This window comes from Anabas testudineus, chromosome 8 (genome assembly GCF_900324465.2).
Source record: "Anabas testudineus chromosome 8, fAnaTes1.2, whole genome shotgun sequence".
Lineage (NCBI taxonomy): Eukaryota > Metazoa > Chordata > Actinopteri > Anabantiformes > Anabantidae > Anabas > Anabas testudineus.
The window spans coordinates 12,178,055-12,204,481 of NC_046617.1; the positions used below are offsets into that span (position 1 = coordinate 12,178,055).

The following is a 26,427-nucleotide window of genomic DNA, read 5'->3' on the forward strand; positions in this document are numbered from 1 at the left end:
GTCTTATAAACCACTCAAGATCTACAGCCTTTACCATCCAGTGTGAGGCATCAGCTTCACAGTTACTCGGCTGGGAAGTCAGGGAATCTATTTGTATGTCAAATACATTCACACATGCCACGTAAAATGTTAAGAGCCACATATTGGTGCATTATTTGCTATAATTGTATTTTTGTATTTTCAACAACTGTAAATTATAAATTCCATTTTAGTTACTATGTGTCTATAATATCTATAACGTCAACATTTAGTCACCTTTGTAGGTGTTAGGTTAGAACCATGGTAAACACAACATGCTCACTGTGACAGCCCCCAGTCAGGAGTGATGCCCTCTGGCTTGGGGTCATAATGTCTTAATAGGCTAACAGGTGGGCTGCTGCACCCCTGCCATAAGGTTGTAAGGCCTCAGGGAGTAAATGATACAGAGAAATGGCTGTTCTCTGCCCTCATTAATCTCCCAAGTTGTAAATTGAGAGGGAAGGGGGATCTCTCGGCCTTGATCTCAACCTTTTGACCTTGTCAGATCATTTGTTTTCATCAGTCCACACTGAGGCAAACTGGCCAGTTCTCAGCCCAGCATCACAAAGAAAGGGAACATTTCTGAAAACATTTCCCAGGTTCTTCTTGACTTTAAACAGAACTTCTAAAACTCACTGCTCTTTAGTGTCTCTGGACACTTCTAAATCAGCCTTTACGATTATTGACATCCGCTGGGCTGTTTCACAAACCCTCTCCCACTAATCCCTGCACAGTGAATGGTATGCCCCCATGTAGAGAAACAGGAAAAGGCAAACATAAAGTCAAACTATGAGAACCGTGTGGCGCATTTCGCTGCTCAGGTGTCATTAAAGAGTCCCCGGGTTTATAATCAGTTTGCAGGACACATATCATCAGAGCACAACATGAAAATCGAAACAGTTCTTCATCTGATCTGCTGCTGTTTCTGTCAGTGAGTGGGACGATTGAGGGTCCTTTCTCTCACTCTTCTGCTCGGCATCTGGGAACTAATTGGCTTCTAGTTTGCCTAATCTTACATCGACACCTGATGACCTACTGCCAATATGTGGGCTGCACTTTTACAGTGACCTGGTCAGATAGATGGCCTGTTGTTCCTTCACTAAGACGTATTAACACTCTTGCAGAACAACACTTACAAGTCCTGCGCATGCTGTCATTAGATGGGTTAGGTCTTGCTCCAAACAAAATGTTGGTGCATCAAGTGGTAGCTTTGCTCAAAACAAACAAGGGCAGGGCTTCAGGAGGAATCTAATGACATGCTGTGAGCTCAGGTTAAAAGTTGCCTGGTCAACAAAGGGGGAGATAGGTGGGATCGTACATCATGCTTGTGACATGTAGCATCATATTACTCAGATCTATCAGTCTGGGTGTGAGTAGGGGGCAGGTCTTGCATTGAAGAAAAGTGTGATATATACAAATAAACACTAACTCCGCTATAACTTAAGTCCATCTTCACATTCCTTACTTTCTTATCTCACATTCAATATTATCATAATCTAACTGATCAAGGAAAACACCAGCAAAAAGCAAAGCGACATGCTTTTCTTTGTGGGTGATATTGGTATTTCCACTTGAATACTGGGTGTGGAGAAGCTCTTTGTGATGTGCCTTTAAAGGGTTATCTAGGGCCATAATGACTCCAGCAAGCCCAGTGCCAGACCTAATGAAAACACTGTGACATCTGAGGGAGAACGCTATTACAGGTCTAAACTATACGGGCGCTGTTTTAACATGCATCAAATGACAGAAAATGATGGTCATCACAAACACCTTCCAGACACTAAATGCAGGTCTGCTGGTGAATAAGCAGGTTGAGAGACACAAGCTGAGCCATAAACCCTACACTGATACTGTGTTAAGCATGTACAAACAAACAAACAAACAAGCAAGCAATCAAATGAAAGCATGCAGTGGTTATATCAGGATAACTCATAAAGTCTATTTATACAGTAAGTGTGGACATAAAATTGAGGTGATGGTGCTTTCACATAATCCATCGAGGTGTTATCTTTCACAGCACCCCTTTCATCACCTAGATCTTGTAAGACACAAACATACTGTAATAAATGGTCATTATCAAAAGAGGAAGCGCTGTAAAAGGCATAACTGTAATAAGAAAAAAGATGGCATAGAAATAACCTGACAGACGGTACATTTGTTCTTAAATCAATTGAAAAGAAGGGTTCTTGCATGTATTCTCACTATCCTCCTTATTCTACAGGTTTCATGACCCCAGTGTCAACTATAACAGCTCCATATTACGCAAAGAATCTTCATTTTTTATTATTTTGTTGCAGCCTTTAGCTGATAAAAAGAAAAGCATTCGCAAGAGTGACAGGTATTAGCCTGTGGCGAACCCATTGACGCATTAAGTCTTACAATAATACTATGTTCCTGGCATGCTACTCTCTGACACCTCTTTTTGAAAACCAGATCAAAACTGTTTGCTGGGGCGTGGTGTGCTCCAGCTGCGGCGTATCGTGAATAGCCTTGTGTTAAGAGACAGTGCGTGCACATACATGCAAACTCACATGTAATAAACAGATGCTTTTGCTTAAAGAAAGACTGAATATAGAGCTGATATAGAGCTTTATATTCTGATGCTCTATAAGGCAAATTAATTATATCATTGTTTGTGTTTCATATATAGTACAAATAAAAAGTACATGTATTGTTGATTCTGTGTATTTGGTACTATCACAACAAACATAAATAAAATACCTTTGCAGGTGTTTTTTATTGCATTTTGGTTGGTTGGTTGTATATAAATTGTACTAAGATAAGAAAAGGAGTGCATACAGTACATTAAATATTAATGGCCCACTACTAACCAGAAAGTGTATCAGTCTTTTATCTCGGTGAATCTTAATATTAAATAATGTTTCAGTGTTGCAGGTGTTGATGAAACATCTGTTGTATAGAAATGTATCCCAGTAGACTCACATTAACACATCCACGCCCAGGCCACACATACAGTATATCTCATGTGGAAAGGTAGCCTTGGCATTTACTGAAAGACAGATCGAGTGCAGATTATTCAGTATTTATGATGCGGGGTGAGCAACAGAAGGTATAAACTAACTCCTCCCTGTGCTGGCAGCCCTTAGTGATAGACAGATTTATAGGCAGGGTATTTCAGCCGACTGCTCAGAGACCAAAGGAAAATGTGGATAGAGCACACAATTACTATATTCTTGCACCAGGCTTGAAAGCTGAGTTAGAGCATTTGTTCGAACCTAAACTTTTGGACACTTGGGCTAAGAAACGCTCCACCAAACTGAACACTGAAGGGTCCATAAATCAGAGAGCTCAAATCCCTGAGTTAGTGAATATTTGGCAGGATTGCTCAAAATCCTGATCACAACCTCAGGAAATTCTGTATAACAAAGGTGGTTTATGTGGTTTATGGTATTTACCCACCCTTAGATACTATGTACAGTAAATCAGGGTAAATTTTCAATCGACTGTCACAACCCTTATGAAATATACATCCATTACACAGCTTTCCACTGCAGCGGCGTGTTTATTTAATACTAATGAGTGTGGTCAGCCCTGAGAGAGAGTTCATGATCATCAATACACTGTCAATATTGGCTTCGTGCAACATGTGTGCTTTAATAATATGGGATCAGTATTTTATTATTAAAGTGAATGTTCACTGTGGACATAAAATACAGCGAAGTTGAATTTGTTTTCCCAGGATTTGCACTTAATGTAATAATCAGCCTCCTCCCTATTGACATTTGTGTTCAGGAATGTAACATCACTGTCAGTGTAGCAGCTTCACTGACTGACTGACCTTACTTCCCTCAACCCTGAGCTGAACTCCATTAAGGGCTGCCTGTAGTCTGTAATTTAACCAACAGCCTCTTATCATGTTTGTCTTGCTCTTCCTCAGGGGGTTGAGTACTTGCCCACAGACCAGCTTTACTTCATTTCAGCTGGCGCTCTACAGAGAATACAGTCAACGGGTACGACAGCTGCGTGACTGATTAAAAACTGAAAGACTGAAAAAATGACTACTTCTAATGAGCGCAGTTTAGAAACAAACAGCATGTGTGCCGAGCTATTTCTGAAAGCCATGGGTTAGTATTAATTTCAATCTGAGTTGTAATTACATGTGTACCGGGCTTTAAACTTTTAAGTTTTGCAACGCTGAAGCTCCAATCAACTGTTCATTTTGTGCACAGTGTTGTTGTTTTTTTTTAATAACAATTCATTTTTATTATATGTTTTCTATTTTGTATGTTTACTAAAGCAGGCTAATATGAACATATAACATGATCGTGAAGACATATTTAATGAACAAAAAAGTATTTTAATGTAAAGATTTCCCTCAGTTTGGACTCTGACTCTGTTTGTGGCTGAACCGCTACAGCACTTTAGTACACTCCAAACTAGTATACAGTTGAATGGAGGTCATGTGTGTGTTCCCTCTGCTCTCCACCGAGTGACCTTGTCATATTCTACCTGTTGTGACAGACGAGGCCTGGGGCGCTGGGACCACACAGCCTTGGCTCTGAGAGAAGCCAAGGCCCTCGATGAAGGCTATGGTGAGCATGGAGTGGCTTAATCAACACCATGGGTGGCACAAGACAGAGTAATTGTTTAGAGCAGCCTGTAAGACGAAGCATTAGAAGCTGCTGTTTCTCTTCCATTTTACTCAAGAGATCTCAAGATATCTGAGTATACATACGAGACTCTCATGTACTGGAGAACTGAGTGAGATCAAAGAGCCAACATATGTTGGAGGCACGCATGCTGGAACAAAAGCATGGGGAATTGGTGGAAATGTTGAAGCATACTTAAAGGACCTCCGCGCAAATGAAGCTTAAGTAAGAAACTTTTCTTGGGCAAAGCCTTGCATTCTTCTGACCTCAGAGTATCGCTGACATGCACGGCCTCTTAACTGTACAATAAATACTGAGAATAAAGATGAAACAATTACTGTAAGTCACAAGCCACAAGTAAATTGTTTATGAATTCATGCTTCAGCAAATAAAAAAAAAAAAGGTATATGACGATTTAGAGAGCTTGGAGCGCTTTACATAATTCCCCTCAATTTCTGTTTCCGTACTTCACCACTTGAACTCAACACTCCAGCATCTGATCTGCTGTACTTTCAAAAGGCCACATCGTAAATACCTGGACCTTGATATTTTCCCTCATTTCCCAGAGAACCATAATGATGCAGGTTTTTGTTGAAAGCACCTGTTGTCAGCCTACATTTTCATCCAGGATATACCCCCTCAGGGACGGGCAGCCTCAAAGCTTTCGAATTGAGGGGATCTAGTTGCCTTGTCACCATTAAGGGTTCACGCTAACCATTTGAAACATCACCAGGCAACATGTGTTCTCTCTGTTTTTGGAAATGGTCATATGGCGTGGCTGTGTTGTCTTTTGAAGTTTGCATCTACATATGTTACAACAAAGCAGCAGTGGATCGGGCCGACAGATACGCTGTATGTGAATGAGTGCATTTCTAAAGAAGTGCATGTTATTGTATATAATATCCCAATTAATCAAAATGCTCCATCAATCGTGAGACACTTACTTTAATATTCGCAACCTGTAGTTCTCCATTAATAGGTATGCCATTAGGATATGAGCCATATTGGCACTTGAAGCCAGACTCTAACTGTCAGACAGATAAAACACTAAAACTAAAATATAAATTACTGAATTGAAATGAAAATGTTAGGCCCTGTGCTCTCAGCACTTTTATGAGCACTAGCTGGTCTGTTTGGACCAGACCGTATTGACCAGGCAGAATTAAGTGCGAAAATCATTACCAGAATGTTTGCAGCAGATATGTTTTTAAAAGTTAAAGGTGACATAGACCACACTAAATTAAAATAGACTTGAAAATGAGGTGATAAAGTTGCATCATACCTGTTCCTGCAAACTTGATAAAAAAATAGAACAACAAAAAAAAACAAAAAAAAAAACTTGTGAACCGTCTGGATATTGTGAAGAACACTCAGAGAACTCATATGATTACAGGAATACACGGTTTTAATGCTTTTGAATTCAATTTAGAGATTGTTGCCAGCAGAAGTTGCCTCATGTCTTCAAAGTACTGTGCACAGATGCCAGTTTAATTTCACAATGGTTAATTGTCAGTATGAAAAGCTTACGTGAGACTTGAAAGGACCAGAACATCCAAGCCTTCCTGATCTTGCCAACCTGCCACAGGCTGCCCCTACGTCCAGGAGAACATCATTGATGGATAAAACCTTCTCTACAAGATTAAGTGAGGAAATCTGCTCAGGGCACCCCTTAACAGAAGATAAGATGATCTTTAGCACAGCTCCAGAGAATTTATAGACATTTTAAATTGCCTTAGGAAGAGTTGAAGACCTTGAAGGAGGACTTAGGGAGTCAGAGCAGTGTCTTGATCTGCCTTTCGACTCACATAATAACCCTGTCATTAGACTGAAGGCTTCGCGTGCGTAAGACCTCAGTTGGTCCTTCTGTTGTTTGCGTTTGTTTGTCCTTTCTGGGATAGGGCAGAAGATGAGATCATCCATCAGTCCACTTTACTCGCTAATGGGCTCAGATCTCTGGCATCTGGAGGTTGCTCCGACAGTGACGTTAGCTCATTGTCATGTGTGTATGTTTATGTGCATTTGACTTTAAGAGCACATTTGGTGGTACCAGATCGTGGGCACACGCATGCACACGAAAATACAAAAAGAGCATGTCCACCTGATTAAAAAGGTGACATCAAAAACAGGACAGGATAGGATGAGTTGATGAGCAAACACAGGCTGTAACCCCATGTCCTTGTTAGAAGACACAGCTTCAGACAGCTTTCTTCTGCTGTTTAAACAGCAACACAACAGCAGTGTGTGAACTATTCTACACTTAATTTAGAAAATTGCACCATAACGGCAGACTGACAACTAAAATATGAAAGGGTTAAATCAGGTTGCTTTTTTCTGTACCGTGACCATACAGTAGGGTAGATTGAACACCACAACGTGTCTGAATGTGTGTGTCCTGAAGCAAGACTCTCTTTAACTGCCTGGCTATCAAATGTGACGTAGGTACTGTTTAGATCATTTGTTTAGGCTGCAGGAGAGGACTGTGTTAACATGGTTCAGTTAGTGTAATCATTTTGAGGATGTGTAGAACAAGCAGTGTGTCCGGTTTACTTGTCCCTAGTCCCTGTGAGTTCACACAGACTGCTCATGTATGTGTGTGTGTGCACGAGGTGTATATCCCCCATGCATAATAGTAGCATAGCAGATGGAACAAATTAGCACATCATTTTAAAGAACTCTGGAGAAAGTGTGTCTGCTTGTAAGCCGTGTGTGTGTGGGGATGTGTGTCCTCCCTCAGGTATCTTTTGTCTCTTCTTACTCCAAGTCTCATCTTTCCACAACTAAATCCTCTCAATCCCCAGATCCACAGGAAAAAGAAAGCATAACAAAAATAAGACTCCTGTCCTATTTTCATAGTGTGTAAATAAGTTTACACATCATTCTTCAAATGATTATGGCCCAAAAATGCTTTGATTTACCCGTTCTCAACCACCTGCCAAACACTGAACTTCAGAAAGAGTCAACAATAAAGCTGGTAAAGAAGGTTTGATAAATAGTCAGAGAATAGTGGACTTTGATTTGTCCGGTTGATAGAAACATGATAGTGATGATGAAATCACTATGTATCTGATAAAAAATATTGCTTTGTAAAAAAAAAAAAAATCACTTTTCACGTTTTTGCACAGATAGCCTATGTTTTATGAACTACAACATACATTTACACACCGGAAATCATGTCTATGTGAAAGTGACACATGGAAACACACTCGAGTACACATTATCCTATGTACAATACCTTTTGCACATAATAGACATTTGTCTGTTATTGGATCTAATTAAGCTATTACGTTTTCATATGGCTATCTTTGCTTATTCTGCAAAAAGAGAAACAGAACAACCTTGGAAATGACTTATACTTTTTCATAAAAGTCATAATAAAAGTTAGATAAACACTCTTTTAAAAGAAGTGAAGTAATTTCCGTTCATAGGAAAGAGACATAGGAATGTTTTCGGACTTTGGAGCAACTATAAAGTGAATACTCAAACAACACTTGAACTCAACTGTCTAACTTCCAGCCAGCGAGTTAGTACACAGCGCAAAGACAAACATGGTCTGTACATAAACCAGAAAGGGCAAACAATGACTATGTAGCTAGAACCAAACCCCTTGACATCACATTTATCCAAACAGGTTATCTTGTGTTCATGCACTGTGGAAATGCAACTGTTGGGATTAGGAAACGTGCACGCGCACGCACACCACACATATATCATATATAGCAGTGTCTGAGAGATGAGATAAGGGGCTTAGATGAGGGTTGTCTCTGGTGAAACACTGATTGACGTGGCAGCTCTGGGGTAATCCTGCTAATCCTCTGCTAGCTCAGGGGGTGCAGTGGGACTGGAGGCCTTTGACCCTGCTCCAAAGGGAGGTGCCAACACACGTATAAACTCCTTCTCAGCTCTTGGTGACATTTTATAATTCATAATCACACATCTTTATCTTGATTGCATCTTGCAGCTGATGCAGCACCACATCGCTGTAGAGGAAATTATTAACTTTTATGGCTCTTTAAAACACAGATAACATTTGTTTATGTAGAAGTGCATATTCACTTTGTTTGGAATTATTACAAGGGCAATTAAGAAGGATTATGAGGCCAATTAACTCTGACTCACTCAACCAATCATCACACAATGCCAAGAGAAGTGTGGCATTGTTAAGGCTGATCCATGACACTTGTTTGTGCTAATGTCTGGATGCTATAAAGTTACAATAAATCTGTTGTTTCGTTCTCTATTGCAAACAGCTGTATTGTTGCATGGTGTCATCTGTTTATTATAAAACCAGCCAATGCGTTCGTCTGTGATGACATCCAGTGTTTGACACTGGAGGCTGTAATTGGTTCAGGTTGGGGAGGGATTGTTCGGACCCACTGGCTGTCATCAGCACTCCACTGAGGCTCTGAGAGCTGCGTCAAAGTAGATAAGGGAGGACACACAGAAGACCGGTATCTGCATAACCTTCAAAATAAAAGCAAGGCTGGTAAGTGTTTTGCACCGAACAGCACATCTTATGCAAACTATTGGAAGAAGAGAAAAAATAAAGAGGGAATGGTAAAAATGTTTTTTCATTATGTTTAATTCCTTTGAGACAATGTACAGTAGAACAACAACAATGTCCAGAGCATTAAAATATGTCCACAGATGATAAATGCACTTTCAGAAGGTTCTCATTTACTTTTATTTTTTTCTTTTATTCCTGTCATTCGTTTCTTTTTCTTGCTCTTAGGCCCCATGATGGCACCTACCTGCTGTCTTACCTAGCAGAAATCACATGTGCAGAATGAGTTTCATATGGATGAAGTACATTGAAGATGTAATATAGGCTCTTATTGTAACTGGTCCCAGCTCACCATAAAAGAGATGAAAAATAAACTGTGACTGTAGTACATGATCTATACTCAGCAACCACTATTTAGTGAGAATATTGTCACATGAGAAATGATTTTGCCATGACATAGCCATCTATGGAAATACTAACATACAGAAACTGTTGTGTTATTTATACTGTGAGGCTTGAATTATTACTGTGAAAAGTTCCCACCGGAAGTACGTGTGCAGTTTCTGTGCGTCTTGACGCGCTTGCCTGCTGTAGTAGATAACCTGATGCTGCTGTGCGCTGCGCTCACACACTGAGAGCAAGTGATGGGAAATAAGCCGAGTGCCTGAAGCGCCCACCGCTCACATGGCGCTGTTTTCGTAGCCTGTTTTTGTGAACTCACCCCCCTCTCTCCCCCCCCCCATCCCAGACTTCTGTATCTGTTTCTGTGTTTCTAAGCAGATCTTCCATCAAGCCAGGAGGTGAGCACGCGTCGTACAATTCTGGCTGGTTAATTGCATTTTGGGAATTTTGCGCATCGGTGGTCCAGGATCTGAACCATGGCAGAGTGAGTCACTCTTGCCAAAATGCCTGTTAACGGGAATATAACTTTTTCACGGCAGTCCTATGGAATATAGTCCGATTCTACACAGCCTACATGTTGTGCCATCATCCCACGTGAAAAATAAACTCTTTGTATTCTGCATAATGCTGTCTCTTTGGGTATATATGATTTATTGCTGCGTTGGCTACTGCTCCACTATGCCGAGCCTGGCGCACGGTTCGGTGAACGGACACGAAAACGACGCCGAAGTTGACATCCAGGAGTCCTCTTTAGGAGCGTCCAGGGACTTACTGAATAACGAAAACGACTTGGACAGCAGAGGGGACGAATGGGATGAAATCAGAAGCGAAGCCAAGGTGTTGGATGATAATGCCATGTCAAGTTTCCTAAATGAGTCGGAAAGTAAAAAGTTGCCCCAGGCGATCATCATCGGCGTGAAGAAAGGAGGGACCCGTGCGCTGCTGGAGTTCCTGCGCCTGCATCCAGACATCAGGGCTGTGGGCGCAGAGCCGCACTTCTTTGACCGCAACTACGACAAAGGACTGGAGTGGTACAGGTACGCATCAAGCGCACATGTACGGCCTGTGCTCAATTTCACTCATTAGGTCACCGTTTAAAGACAAGGCGAGTGCCCTGCTCAGGTCAGGTAGAGGATTTTTGGAGGCGAGTCCCCTTATTTTGTGCAATAATAAAAGGAACGTATAAGCTGCAAAAATACTCCGTGAAACAACATGTAATCATTAAAAAAAAGGCTTATTTATGACAGGTGATGTGATAATTAAATAATAATACAATTAGAACATTTAAACGCTGACACAAGCAAGTAACACAAACCAGTTTGATGAGTGATCTCTGTCCATTTAGAAAAGGAGCACAAACTGAAGATGATTTCTATTCCGCTACGCTATTATATTCTACTTTATTATACTACTATATTATATTTAGAAATTCTGAGGCTAAAAATGTTTTTGATTGAGCAGAGGCAATACCTGGTTTTATGACAAACAGAGAATTCATAGTAAATATATTGTACACTGTTATTTTGATATGAAACTGAAGGATAGGGTTTATAGTTTAGCCATGGAATAAAATACCACTGATAACATGATGCAGGCAATATGTAAAATGCCATCTGTTGATTTAGGCATGAAAAGCAGTGTCAGACCATTTTGATACCTAGAAGATGACTCATAAAGTTTTAACAACTACAGGTGCAGTTGAACTCCAATATTTGTACTACTACAAGTCCCTCAAACAGAGCGCCACACTACATCCGTAAAAAGACTAATATTCTTCTCAGTCATGGTCATTTACAAAGAACAATCAATTTCCTGTTTCTGTTTCCAGACTTTATAGAATCTTTATACATCTGTCTTTGGATCTATACTTTCTGTTCTCTGTATTGGGGCATCAGGTTAAAAAAAAAAACAGAGCAGAGCTCCCATTTTGATTTGACCTGGATTCTAGATAGTTAAAAGAAAAACTTTTGCTTATGGTTAAGAGTCAGCAAGTTACATCATGCCATCATCCTTGAGCAGCCTGCAGTGTTATTTAAGATGATGGGTTTCAGCGTATTGAATCAGTAGCAGTTATTTGTTTTGATCTTTGATCCAAATATACATCAATGCCAAAGGCCCGAGATTGGGACTCTGAGGCTGTTTATACCTTCAGCATTGTGTAATGTTACATTTTATTATATTCTCTGTCATGGCAACTTTTGTTTTTGTATAATGCCTCACATTTCATTAAGGAACCTCTTTACTATTGACACAGCTGCACAATTACGCAACTTGCTGCTCTTAGTGGAAATATACTGCAAACACACAGTATTTGTGGAACTTATTGATGTTTGACATGTCCAGAATGTTCCTGGAAATGGTTTGACATTGAAAGATTTGCATCAGAGCAACCACATTGCTGATAAGTGGAAAGAGACACTGCTGTTTCTAATGACCATTGGACTGAAGTGTGGGATTAACAGGTAACGTCAAAGGATCTAGACACTGTTTCAAAGCTGGCTCCATAAAGCTACAATAGGGGAAGTGAAGCATTGTTCAAAGGGCTTCTCGCTTAAGCTCCTTTAAGAATTTCCGGAGAGGTTTGGGACATTTTGTGATGGCCAGTCTGTGAAGATCCTTTGTCTATCTCTACAGACCGAGCAACGAGTCTTCGAGTGCTTGAAGATGTTTGTACTTCTGCACGTTAATAATGACTAAAGGAAGGAGCATCCATTACAGATTGATGAAATCAAACGTCACAAAGTAGTAATAGCAGAATAAGCAGTTGTTTATAATTGGGACATGCCAGCTTCTTGTTCCCCATGGCAGCTGCTTACCAAACACACAGCCACTGGATGTGGGAAATGGTTTCATCCTGGGACATGTATAATAAAGCCTTCTTCTCCGGGAGAGCTGATCAGGCTAATTAAAACAACTTGGCTTGAGTTGTCACAGTGAGAGGACTGTGCCACATATTGACCCCATACAGCTCAACACCAAGCCGGCTTTAATGCTCATTTAGTGGAAATCAGGAAACCCTAACATTTGGCCACCTTATTGAGGCCTGTGAAAAGTTTTCACAATGCTGTTCCATGTCCTGTTTGATCAAGAAGAGAAGACAAACTAAGATAGTAGTTGATTTGCTTGCCACTGTCTTTCACTTTATTGCCCCCCAACTTATGGTGAGCACAAGGAATGAGAGGGCAATCTGCTGGGTGGCCTTATCAGCTCCTGTGGTGGCATTGAGTTGTCCCCCCACCACCATCATTTATCTGCTGTGATTGGTGTGTCCGTTCTGCTGGAAGTCCGCTGTGTCCATCTTCCTGGATCCCCACACAGAGGAGAGGCCCCCACACAGCAGGACGTCAACCACAATACAGCGCATTTTCACCAATAGTCAGAAAAGCGAAGCAGGCAGACAATTGTGCGTGCTTACTCGCAGGGAGCACAGGGAGGCAACTCCCAAAAGCCGTGGGAACAGCTTCCTCCTCGGTCCTTCCTTTCTTCGGTAATTGCATAATTCTGACTTCCTACTACATGTCTTTTTGTGACAAGTTAACTGCTCATCTCTTGAATGCAATGTTCAAGTCAAGGTCTTTTGGGTCCTATACAGTAGATGTGACTTAATTGCTGAAATTGTGTTTTTCCTCTTGAGGTTCCATATATAGAACAATGAGCAGCCTTCTTACTAACTCACTGAGAGTGTCAGAGAAGACAGACTAATCCTCCACAGAGCCCCAGGGAAACTTACTGCAGGCAAGTGGCGGATAGAGGGCAGTAAATTTAAAGTGAGTCCTTAGAAAGCGCAACAGTATTACAGAGCTCAGTGAAAAGGGATACTGCAGAACCCCTGAGGTTTGCATTAACCCTGACAATAAAAGAGCAGACAATTAGTGTGAAACATGTTTTCTCTGGCTTCACTTTGTATGCAAATGTGCTCAGAAGGGTGAAAGTGCCCTTTAATGAAGCCCAGCAGGAGTTCATCAGAAACAGCATTCATTGGATCCTGCCAAAGAAAAGACTCAAACACTTCACTTGCACTTTTTAGCCTGAAAGTTGACTTTCAGGGATCTGTGTGTGTGGAAAGTGGTCCTACTTCCCAAGAGTAGGTTCATGTGAGTCCACTGGTGGCTTTTTGCTTACTCTACACTTTTGGCTTTTTGCAAGGACACAGGGGGATTGGTGCAAGTCTGAGAGCTCTCAATATACTGTATGTATCTCCCATCTTAAAACTAATGTGTCAGCACACTGACAGGAAGAGATGGGAAAAGATAATGAGGTGCTATAAAAATAATTCACATATGCTAGGTGCTGCTTTCAAATTTCTAAAATATTTTCATAACCAAAAAACATTGCGCAGACTCCTACCAAACCTTTATCAGGTTGTTTCTTCTGACAGATTAGAGTGATGCTAGCATTCCCAGAATGAGTGTCAATACTGGTAATTTGCACCACCGCCCCTCCCTGTTCTGGAGATTGAAGATTTAATTTGCTTCAACAACCCCCTGGGTTTTAGCTAAAGGCAATTTGTCAAGCCACAACATTTATTACAGCACTTTGGAAACGCTGAAACAAAACAAGTTCACTCCATTATATCCCCTCGAGTTGTTGACTTCCTCAACTCTCTCTTTTGTAGTATTTTCAGAGAGAATGTGTTGTTTCCTGCTTGTCTCTCTCTGCACTGCAGAGACTCCCTGACAGCAAGTCAGAGCAACTTTAGAAAGCAGCAATCTGCCTCAGCCATCTTTGTTTTGCTTTTTTGAAGGCTTGTACGCTTTAGCTGATCCTCTTGGACCTGCATGCATCTTTGGGGAAATGGCTAATTGTGTCAAGCAGCACAGTTGAAGCATACAAATTGGAAAAATACATTGCATACAAAGAGCGTGTTAAAATTAAATTAACAATTACATAATTATAACCTCCAGTATTAGCTAAACATGCATTTTGCCTGCTTGCCTTGAAGTGTAAACTCTCACACATACAGTCACACCTGTTGATTATTGTGAATTTTTACTGTAAAAAAACTTTTACAAGATTTTTCTAAATCTATATATATATATATATATATATATATATATATATATATGTATATGGAGAGAGAGAGAGACATTTGAAGGATTTTAATAATTTTTAAAACAATTTTTATAGTTGGATCAATGTGTGTGATCAGTGTAATTGGTTTATTTAATTGTGTTCTTTTTCCAGCACCACCACCCTGATATAAAAAGGCTGTGCTCTCTGGTTCTATAAACAACCGGCTGTCCGAAATGTTACGTGTTAATGCAAGGCTGACAGTTGTGTGAGGGAAGCCAGACTGGCTCCCACACTGCTGCTCTCCTCTTCCTCCTCCTCATGTCTCCAAACTGGGCCTGTCTCCATCAGACAGCCAGGTGGCCTTGAGCTCTGCATACTGAAAGTGATAACGGAGCATGGGAAAAAAAAAAACATTTCCAGTGTCATTATTGTTGTTGTGGTTCAGGAATGCTGTTATGACGCTGAATGTTGTTCAGCATTGTGAACTATGAGAAAGTCCTGAACATAAAAGAGTCATAATTATAACTCCCACACGAATGTTCAGATGAGCAGCAGTACCTTCCCTAAAATTGTTTTCTTCTTTGGTTTCTGCCTGGAACATGCCTCACAATAAGTTGCTCTGATTATTCTAAGTGGCTGCATACCATCACCTCTCATCCTGTCTTTGAGAAGAGAAATGGTTCCCACACTCGACCCGTCTCAGAGCTGCAGTATGATTAGAAACCATTCTGACATGAGATAATGCTGAGGTGTTTTTTTTTTTTTTTTTTTTTTGGAGCAGTGCCTGGGGTATGAAAAGTCAATCAAGTAAAATATTGTAGGATACAACGAAAGACCGGTTGTGGCCAGTTCTCTGCACTGCGCTGTACTGTCTCTTTACTTTGGTGAACCTACTACTGATGGTATCGTGCAGCAGCTGAGCACAAACAGCAGCCCTATAAATCCCTACCTTTGAACTTGCTTCCTGATAACGGTGAATGTAAACAAGGCACCAGCTTTCTAGCGCTGTCTCCCCTGCAGCCAGTCTAATGGACACACCTGACTGCCTGGCAGACAAAACACAAGCAAATTACCTGCAACATGCAACTTTAACTTATATAGATGTCTCTGCTCCTAACTCCATCTAATTCTGTCTTTCCTTATTCCTCTTTTGATGTTTTTAGTTTTATGTATTTTCGATAATCAAAACGAAGTATGCACAGTTCACGAAAGGACAAAAATCAGCACACTCTGACTTAGTTCTAGAGAGTGGACTAACTTTTTTATTGTATTGAATTGAATGATCATGCCTTTGCATGGCTGATTGATAGATGAGGGTGCACTGAAACCTATTGGTTGCAGGCGACATTGTTTATTAAGCAGAACAAATTGTGAAAGCCTGCTGCATGTGCCCCCTAAGGCAATGCTCTCACTCCCTTTTCTCAGTCAGGGATGTTCTCCCATGCTCTATCTCTGCTAAGATGAATAATGCATGTGCTTCTCACACAGATTGTTTTGCTTGGGGACTAAGTAGAAAGTTTGATTGGTAAGTTTTTGTGTCCCTCAAGGCCCCCTAAATGGCCTACAGTGTTCTACTTGTTTGTATCCAAGAGATGCGCAAGATAATTGCAGGGGATTCTGACAGAGTTGTTTGTGTCTTTCATACCTATTACCTTGATTAGGTTTAGGTTTTTTCCGCCACAATGGTGGACACGGCTCAGAAAAGTGAAATAAATGTGGAAGATAAAGGCCCTTAGTAGAAAAGATTGAAGGTAAGAGCAGGTGTTGACATTGCGAACCCTTGTGAGTTCATATGATGCCAACTTTTCCCACCATCAAGGCCTATTTTCAATTGTCAAGATCTTGCAGACCATTTTCTGCTTTCAAGCACATAAATTATTAGGATGAAAGCTGCTGGGTTTGGAGAGTGATATTGAAGCTTGTTGTGCATGTACCAACAGATGGTTGGAAATTATGGAAATCACTTTAATGACATGGTGCCTCTGTTTCCTGTTGTTTCATTTAGATCAGCTACTCACTATTAAAACATAATAATATTACTAGATATTGTAATTATTGTAGATTTACATATTAACTAACCTAATCCCACATTGGGTATGTTGAGAGCTGATACTGGTGTTGATATATTTATTCCCAGTCATACATATCGTCTGTACACATTTCTGCACACTGCTTATGCATGCAAGACATTTGTTGAAGTCTGACAAAAGACAGGAGAAGGTTAGTTAATAAAAGTCTAAATGCAACAGAAAGAAATTAGCTTTTCTGCAGTAGGGTGGTGTTGGAGCAAGTCTCATGTAACAAGAAATTGCAACAACATACTTTAGAATGTGTTGTAGGAAAAAGTTTAGGATGTTATTTAACTCAAAAGAGTTTATCAATAGGGTCTAGTACAGTACAAATACCATTTACAAAAAGGTTGTGACTTTTACTAAAATGCAATAAAAACTGAAATCTGCCCAAATCTGGACTCAAGCAAATCTGACAAACAGACTTGTATTTTGTGGATATCAGCATATTTAAAGCTTGAATTTAAAGTTTAACAGGTGAGTGTTTTGTAAGTCTTGTATGGGCAAGTTTGGGCAGCTGTCAAGAAGTTTGGGCACTTGCAGAACTGTAACAATTAGTAACTTTAGTTTCCATACAGTTAAAAGTATAATTAAAAGAAAAGGTGAATGGTAAATATACCTCTCACTCAAATCCCTTTAAGGCTGTAAAATGTAACTTTTACTTTATAACTCTATTTATGTTCAAGCAAGTAAACAAATCACAGATTTTACTTTTTATTGCATTTTAGACAAAGTCACAACTTTTTTGGAAAGTAGGTTTGTACAATAACCCTGCAACATAACATTACAACTGATGTTAACATTTTGAAGTTCAATGTGTTACATTTTGTTGACATTCAGAGAAGAGGTGTGACTAAACCCGACTCTTTGGTGGTGGGTGAATGAGAAGTATTTTGCTATAAAATGCACTCTGATCCATCAACACCTCAAACTAAAATATAGAGTTGAATGGGTGACACACAACTTAACATACAATTAAGTTACACTATACTGTATACTGGGTTGCATTCACATGTGCTGGCAGTTGTGTAATTGTACCCTTGTAGAGGTAGCAGCTTTTATTATTTCTCTCTTCTTCACTGAGTGTCATCATTGTGGCCACATATCTCTCTCGCTCACTCTACAGAGACAAGCCAGTCACCCAGTCAGCCAACAAGGCAGTCAACCAGCCTCTAATGCTCTAATGCTAGCTTAGTCCTAATCCCCCTTGGCTCACTTTAGCCATTATCCAGTCAGGGCTGCAGTTAACAGGCTATATTATGATCAAACAAAGCCATCCAGGGTCAAAAAGAATATGCAGTTTTGGGAAGAGACAGCTCCCCAGCTTTGCATTTTCTTGTAGGGAAAGCAAGCTTCCATACACAAAATTACTGACGAATATCAGGAAGGTGCAGTCATACTCATCTGTCTTGGCTTGACATTAAGAAGCATTCTGCTGTCTATTCAGAGTTAAACCATCTTTTGTAGAACGTAATGAAGGTGTAGAATATTTCAGCGTGGGGATTGTGGAGTTTGAAAGAGGATTGAGGTCTTAAGGTAGATTAAAAGGAGAAGCAGGAGATGAATGTCTTTCTTTAGGGTTTGTATTTAGAACATGTCATGAACTGTATATTGTCTCCACACGCAATCACAGATGATTGATAGGACACCTCTACAAACCAGTCCCTGTCGTTATCCCGTTAATGTTGCTCACGATGTCTGCATTTGTCTTCTTGATGAAGATTGACTAGTTCCTGTCTGACAGTATTTTTAAACCTGCCATGGAGAGACTGTGTCAGTGTCAATCTCATCGTTCTCTATGGCAGGTGTTGTTGGGTGTAAAAAGAGGTGGCCTTACAAAGAAGCACTGGGACACACAATTGTACAGTGTTGTTTTGTGCCATACAGTGACTTCAGTGCAAATATAAACCAGTTTGTTTGTGTCCTCTGCAGGGAGTTGATGCCTAAGTCATCAGAGGGACAGCTGACAATGGAGAAGACCCCCAGCTACTATGTCACCAAGGAGGTCCCTTCTCGAATCTACACTATGTCTAAAGACACAAAGCTGATAGTAGTCGTCCGGGATCCTGTCACACGAGCCATCTCAGACTACACCCAGACACGTTCCAAGAAGCCGGACATCCCCTCTTTCGAGAGCCTGACCTTTAAGAACATATCAGCAGGTCTGATTGACACCACATGGAGCGCTGTTCAAATTGGTATGTACGCCAAGCACCTTGAGCGCTGGCTCCAGTACTTCCCTATGGAGCAACTGCTGTTTGTTAGCGGGGAGCGTTTGATTAGCGACCCCGCAGGTGAGATGGCTCGTGTCCAGGACTTTCTTGGGCTCAGGAGGGTGGTCACAGAGAAGCATTTCCACTTTAACCCAGCAAAAGGCTTCCCCTGCCTGAAGAGACCTGAGGGAAACAGCAAGCCCCACTGCCTGGGCAAAACCAAAGGAAGGACACATCCTAATATTGATCCAGAGGTAGTGCAGAGGCTAAGAGACTTTTATAAACCCTTTAATAGCAAGTTTTACCAGCTGACTGGTCACGACTTCGGCTGGGACTGAAATGAAATCTATAAAGATGGACTCATGTCGGCCACTTCTGTGTGATTTTGCTAGTTTTATCATTCTGGAGATATTGTTGTTATACAGTGTATGTACAGTATTTGGTGGATATGTAAAAAGTTTAGAAGTCTATTTTATGATAATTTATTGCTATAATATTAGCTCACTAAGCTGCCTAACCAAGTTTATTCAAGGTCCACCACACATGTCATGTCCACTTTTAATTGTCTTTACATACATGAACATTGTTCTAAAAGCACAATATTTTACGGGTATTATAAGAAGGGTCAGTATCCTGTTTTTACCAGGTATTTTTTTTTTTTATAATTATGTTCTTGTGGATAACCACTTCTTTTTCTTTTACTTTCACAAATGCTGCTTTCGCTTCATCATAATAAGATCCAACTTTACAAACAGCTGGTAATATCCCCTTAACATTTGCCTGACCCTCAAAGGTCTGTGGACCCACTTAGTATGGTCGATACAGGCTCCAGCTGAGCCAGTGCCACTTGCCAGGTGGATCAATACTATAATTGCTCCTCATTGTGTCAATTAGATCTGAGTGATAGCACTGCCTTGATCTCAGGAGTACTGCAATAAAACATAGATCCATTAATGGCAGTAGGTTTATGGTGACCCGTCAAGCTAATATAATATAAATTTCCACTGCAATGTTTTGACATAACCACTATTTATACAGTTTCTACAAAGGAATGCTGGTTAGGATCCAGTAGAGGCTCCTGGCATCATACTTTTGGATGGATTATCCTTTTTCCAAAAATATGCTGCGCAGGCTTCATAATGTCTGATCATTTATTGCTCTTTCAATCAGAAAATGATTCAAACGACTCACATTCATTGATTTGTGCTGAAATAGCACACATGGATCATTCTGTAAAACACTTCTTCGGCAGGCGGTACCAAGTGAGTGACGACCACATGGAAATCATAATTCCTTTAAATATTTAGCACTTTATATTACAGCTCAGTAATTGCAAAGTTATGGATGGTAATATTTCATTAAAACTATCGGAATAACAAAGTAGTATTATAGTAATTAATAAAGTAATAACCAGGTATTATCTTGGTATTGACTACAGATGTATCTATATTTGTTATCTGACAATGTGGTGTCAGAGCTGGTAAATGCTAAGCTACTTTTTACCTTGTTATTTCTGAAATACAACTCCCCCATAACTTTGCTATTACTTAGCTGTAAAGTGCTACTAATAATTTTATTCTACTTTCAGTGATACAGTGTAGCTGAAGAGAATTAAAATCAACCAAGCTTCGCCAAAACTCTTTATCTAAATTCCATGTTTGGTTGAGTTTTAGTCAACCTTTATAAACATGCATTTGTAAACATCTTAACAGATGCCATTCCGTTATGATGTACTGCAACCTTATTCTTGTAGAGGCAATATTTTGCTGTGTGCATTGCTTTTACAAACATGGAAATGAATCTAATTCAACTGAGATGCTGGTTAAAATAGGCAGTCATGTCATTTTTATGAAGTAAGAAATAAACATGCTTTATGAAAATCATAATTTTTCAAATGTTATTTTATTTTATGGTTAAAAACAAACATGAGGTTATTGTTGCTGAATATGCCGTTCAACGCCCTACCTCTGCCTCACCTGTGTAGATTTCTGAATCCCTGCAGGCAAAGGTGCACTGCTGTGTCTAATTCACCATCTTGCACATTATTGCACTAACTAGCTAATTAGAGCAGCACTGTTAACTACTTTTAGCCATCTCAGCCTCCCGCTGCCACCAATGAGAGGACTTTGTTGCCATGACTCCCATAGACACATAACAAAGTGTCAGGTTTCTTATCTGTCGGAGAGTTGGCATATTATGAAAAAACACTGGCATTCCTTTGTTATCCCTTGGTGGCACTTAGCACTGCACAGTGTGCACTAAGGTCAGGTTTCAAGCCACTCTCTAAGTGTGTTTTGTGTGGATCTTAGCATGATTTATTTTTTCCTGTTGTTTTTGTGTGTTTAAACCATGACCTGAAGCAGAAGTAATTGTTTAAAAACTGATTAGGCTGCAGATGAGCCAATATTTAGCTGCACTGTTATGTGCTGTTGCACATATTTGTTTCATTCCAGAGACATTTTAGCATTTTCCAGAAGCAGTGTAGAGCAAAGAACATAGTAAGTGAAAATGAATCACCAAGCTCTATTAAAGACCTACCTTTATTTAACTCTCCAGTAAAACACCCTCATTTACCTGAGGCTGCCAGAGGTGATGAAGCCAGTCTCCCTGGTGGCAGGCTAGCAGTCTGAACACTCATGAAACAGCTCCCTTTGCAATTACAGGGATAGAGGAGGAGTGCTGTAATTGCCAGGCTCCCAACTGGGGAATTGCTGTTAGCACACATCCCTTCAGGCTGTTGTAAGGGAAGCTGCTGTTGTTTGAAGGTTGGGAAGACAAGGAAAATAGACACCTGGCAGCCCTGAGCATCAAGCAACTTCACACATCCACTTGGCAGCTACCACTGGGGAGCAGAATCAGAGCTGCTGAATAAAAGCGAAAGAAAATAAACATCACACAACAGCAGACTGTTTGGTTTAGATAACAGATGCACAGAAATTGGGAGTCTGGGTTCAGACAGCAGGTTGAACTGCAGCCTCATTATAATGTCAATGGAAAGACTTCATATTCAACCAAGATGTCAGTCGTGTCACAAGTTTTTTAAACATATTTGTTCTCTGCTTGGAGAAATGATTGCATGCCATTCACCCACACTCTATGGGGTGAATGGGCCGTTAGTCAAGTCAGTGACTGACTTGACTAACAGCTGTGATTTACACACCTGCGGCTTGCTGTCTGCCCTCTCCATAGACGCATATTCAGCACTGGATTGCACTGGAGTTCTCCAAAAATCACATTGTGAGAATAGCCTTTACGTGACATGAGCAATAGATGCAAGAGAGGAAGAGGGAGAGGAGGGTTGATATGAGCAGAGGTGTCAGAATGAGTAAACCAAAAATATCTCAGGTACATCGTTTATGCCTCATTCTACAAAGGCACATCAGTGTCAGATATGTCTGAAACTTACCAACAAACTATGGTCTAATACTGTGATGTTGTCTGGTCCTTCAGAGCCTGGACTAGCACAGTCTGGTGAGACCCTCAGTGACTGAATAATGAGTGTTGCAGAGAATGTGACATTAGTTATACTAGCTTCACCGTGCACCTTGCAGGGATTGAATGAACGTGTGCTGACCTTTTCACTATCACATGAAGGAGTGAGCGCTTATACGAGGTTAACAAAACAGGATGCTAAATCTCTTTCAAAGCACGGCTCTGCATTTTTAGTTTTGTGTGTGCTCAGCACAATATACTCCTTGTGAATCTATAAAAGATCCCAAAAGGTAAAGAACAGAAAATATTCCCCATTGTTGATTTGGCTGAGTCATCGGATGTACAGTTCTTATGCAAGTGGGTCTTCTTGAAATATTGGAGGTTATTTATTTCCAAGTATAAAAATGTAAATGTATAGAGCACTCATATTTAAAACAAAAGAGCAGGGACATAAGCACTGTTAGGTAACTTGGTTTTAAAGGTTAAGAACACAATTGCCTTCCTTCTTGGTCCTTAATCTTTTATTCTGCATTGTCCAAACCCTAATCCTAATCCGATAGGAAGGGCAAGATGGGCAAACTGAGACAGTAGACTTGGAGTTGACATTTATATGCTGACATAGCTAATCCAAATCTAATCTCGCAACCAAAAGCCGTCCTAGCTCTGGGTGGGTCCAACCTGACTTACATACCTTCAAATATAATATGGGTTAAAATCTATACTTTACATGAGGAAGATGTTTCTCTAAATTACTGATTTGTACACAACACACCCACACTTCAGGCTTGTCACGTCAAAGATCCAAATTCACTGCGGTCACACTATAATATGTTGTTTCTGTTACTGCATATCACCTCTTCGCTGACAGGCTTTGGTGAGGTCAACGCTCTATTGCATCTGAAATTAACTTGTCATAACACGTAGCATAACAAATCATTTCTCAGCATGTCTTGAAAATAATAAAGCAGATTTGTCAGGCATCTGTTCAAAAACAGAAGAAATATTCAGAATGAGAACAAAATGTTTCATATTCTGATCTGCACAGCATGCATCCAGAATAAAAAAATAAAATCACATAAAATCTTATTGATATAATATAATAACTATTTATTCTATATCTATGAATGTGAACAAGCAAAGGTAAATGAAAAATATCCAATAATGCCAACAAACAGTGTTCCGATCTTTGTAGACGTATTATCACTAATATTACTGTAAAAGAAATGCTGAAATAAAATAAGACTTTCACTGAATGGATTTATTCTGTTTTGTTGCCAAAACCTTTAACATTACAGCTGTGAATGTAATCAAGTCTCTCCAACATGCTGCTCATGTTCACAGCGTTCTTGATCTGTCGGTTATTTTTAGCCCATCATGGGCTGAAACAGATGGGTAAAGAGTCTTCAGACTTCTTTTTAATCACATTTTTGATTTAGTAATTGCTTTGACTCTAATTAGCCTTTGTGCATTAGCATAGCTTTACTTCTTGTGCTTGTCACTGTTGGTGTAATAATGCTACATGTTATCATCTTGTCCCCAGAGGAATTTTGTTTACTCGGAAATCTTTGCTGCAGTTCCACTGTCCAGAGGACAAAACCTTTTGTTCTTTGTCTTTACTTTTAACTAAACCATTAACATTTAGTTAGTTTTTCCAGTGTCTGCCAGATGACTAAATAGCACTATCATTACAACTGAGAAAATATCATTATATACTATATAATATTATTTTACTTATATATTATAAACTTATTTACTTATATATATACTTTTATACATTTATATAAAAATCTGTTGTTGCCAAACCTGGAAGCTGCTTCACCACCAGTGCAAACCACATATTGTAACCAGAGATTCCCTGGAGGACGGGCATGAAGGGAGAGGTGCCCTCAAAACTAATACAGGCAGTTCTGTCATTAACGTTCACTCTGCGGTCTCTCAGCACTATTTGTTGCAGTTGCCCGCCTGCCTGGTTCCACTTTGGATTCTCCATTAGACCAGCCCGCTTCAAATCCCTGGTGCAAACCATTACGATGACTTTATCACTCTTCCTAATCATAGCCACTCATTGAGCCCCTGATCACAAAACTTCGGGTTTAAAACATTGCCACAAAACTCAGTATCAGAATAACTATGTGCTCAAAAGAATAATATTCAGCATAGTGTTTTAAAGCATTTTTATATGCTTTCATTTCTGTTTAATTGAATCATTCACATGGGAGCTGTAAGAGAAAATTAGCATTAATTGCTTAGGCTCTACCACCTGTGACCCCACCCAGCTCAGACATCTCAGTGCCTTTAAAGTCTTATCCTGCTTTCTCTGTAATGAGGTGTGCATAGCCCCCTACTCTATGGACCAATGTCACCTTCATAATCCAAGATTTGGACATTGAGGGGTAAGGGTTTTCCGGGACCCTCAGTAGGATTACAGGCTGAACTGTCTGTTGCATGGTCTGTCGTCTGTCTGCAGCCTCCAGAAAGGCTGAGCAGGAGGATCTTTGCCCTTTAGCCTGTACTAATCTGGAGTGGAAGACATAGTGCTGTCTGAGCTGGCCTCAGGACCATAATGTTTATCTGTACACCTGTGTGTCATAGATAATGAAATTTTTAAGACTTTGCAAGACAGTACAGCTTCTTCTAGACCAGACGGCATTACATTCAATAATTGTTCACTATTCATTATTTCATCATGACTGTTGACAAGGACAACGAGGACGGGCAGTGGAAGTGCACGGTTCAAGGATTTGCTGGCCTCTAACAAAGATCTTACAATAAAAATTAACTAGGGACAATAATATGTGTGCCTTCAGCATCCTAGCAACACGTCACACAGAGATAATTTCAAGGCTTTCAGGGATTTAATCTGATTTTGCAATTAATTGGTTCATTAAACTCCTGCTCCTGGGATTAAATGGAAATTAAAGCATTGCCAGAATGGAGCAGCAAATTTCCCAAGACAGTCCCTCCACCAGACTCTGTTTATCATACAAACACAGCGCTTATCTCTCCCTGAATGTTTTTGATTTCTGGTTCTTATTTTCAATAGGTCTTCACTTTGTGCTTGTCAAGTTAACCATATTATTTCCAATGTGTAAAGATATTTCTGTTTATTATGGGTTATGATGGGGGCAGTGAGATAAGAACAAAATGAAACTACTGTTTGTGTTTTCATCAGCTGTCAGTTGCTTAATGCTGCGTTCAGAAAGACAATAAGATGCCTGAAGTCTTTTAACTGAGTCACTGTGTCTGATAGGTTTTCAAACTGGACTTTTGGTCATTATGTTTATGAAATTCTTTCATTTAAGAATGGACAAAAAACAATAATAATAATAATAAAAAAGGAAGATGTTGTTGGTAACAGACACTAACTGTAGTCACCAATAACTACAATAACTGATCTGAACACCCCTCACAACATTTACTGAAATAATGTAGAACACTTGATGGCAGCCTTTTGTGATATCGCTTTACTTTAACTTTATGTCCCCTTTACCCTGCTAACAATTCATATTGCAGGTTAAATGAAATCCCAATAAAGATGGAATCCACTCCTACCATGAAGTTTCATTTTTTTGTATAAAAAACATTCTTGATCCAAACAAGTTGTGTCCTTGATCTCCCTCCCCCTGCTGTCCTCAGTTGGAAAGCAGCGAACATTGAGGTCCTGATTCGTCACGGGCTCTACTGACTAGAATTCCTTGTGTTGCCATGGTATCAAGGGAGTGCTGTCAGTCATTGTCATTGAGATGACAGAAGTTCGCACTTTGTCGTTCTCTGCTACTATATTTGCTCTTTTGAATTGACGGTGTTGCTCCAACTCGAGACAGGCAGGAAAGCAAATCATGTGATGATGTGACAGATGTACAGATGCTACCAAACAAACTCTAATCTTTAATTTGGCCCAACATCAGTGTTGCCACATAATGTATCTCAAGTCAAGCTTTCCCCTCATAAGGATCCACCACGCTACTAACAATCTGCCCGGTACCCTCCCACTCTTCATTCCCTTTCCCTCTGTATTCCAGCCTGTGCTAGATCATACCACATCTAAAAGCCTCAGCAATCATCCTGTACTGTTCATTCAAAACCTTACTTGCTTGCTTTTTTCCTTTGATGACTTCCATTAAGTCACATTTTGAGACAACAGGCTCAACCCCAAATCCCAATTTTTT

General features: G+C 40.1%; 1 protein-coding gene across 1 annotated transcript; it reads left to right on the plus strand.

Annotated features, from left to right (window-relative positions):
* Positions 1–9,892: 9,892 nt before the first annotated feature.
* Positions 9,893–20,664, plus strand: hs3st3b1a (heparan sulfate (glucosamine) 3-O-sulfotransferase 3B1a). Its single transcript, XM_026362841.1, has 2 exons — positions 9,893–10,568; positions 18,546–20,664. Exons 1-2 carry the CDS (start codon positions 10,075–10,077, stop codon positions 19,162–19,164), a joined length of 1,113 nt encoding a protein of 370 aa, XP_026218626.1. The 5' UTR covers positions 9,893–10,074; the 3' UTR covers positions 19,165–20,664.
* Positions 20,665–26,427: the final 5,763 nt, after the last annotated feature.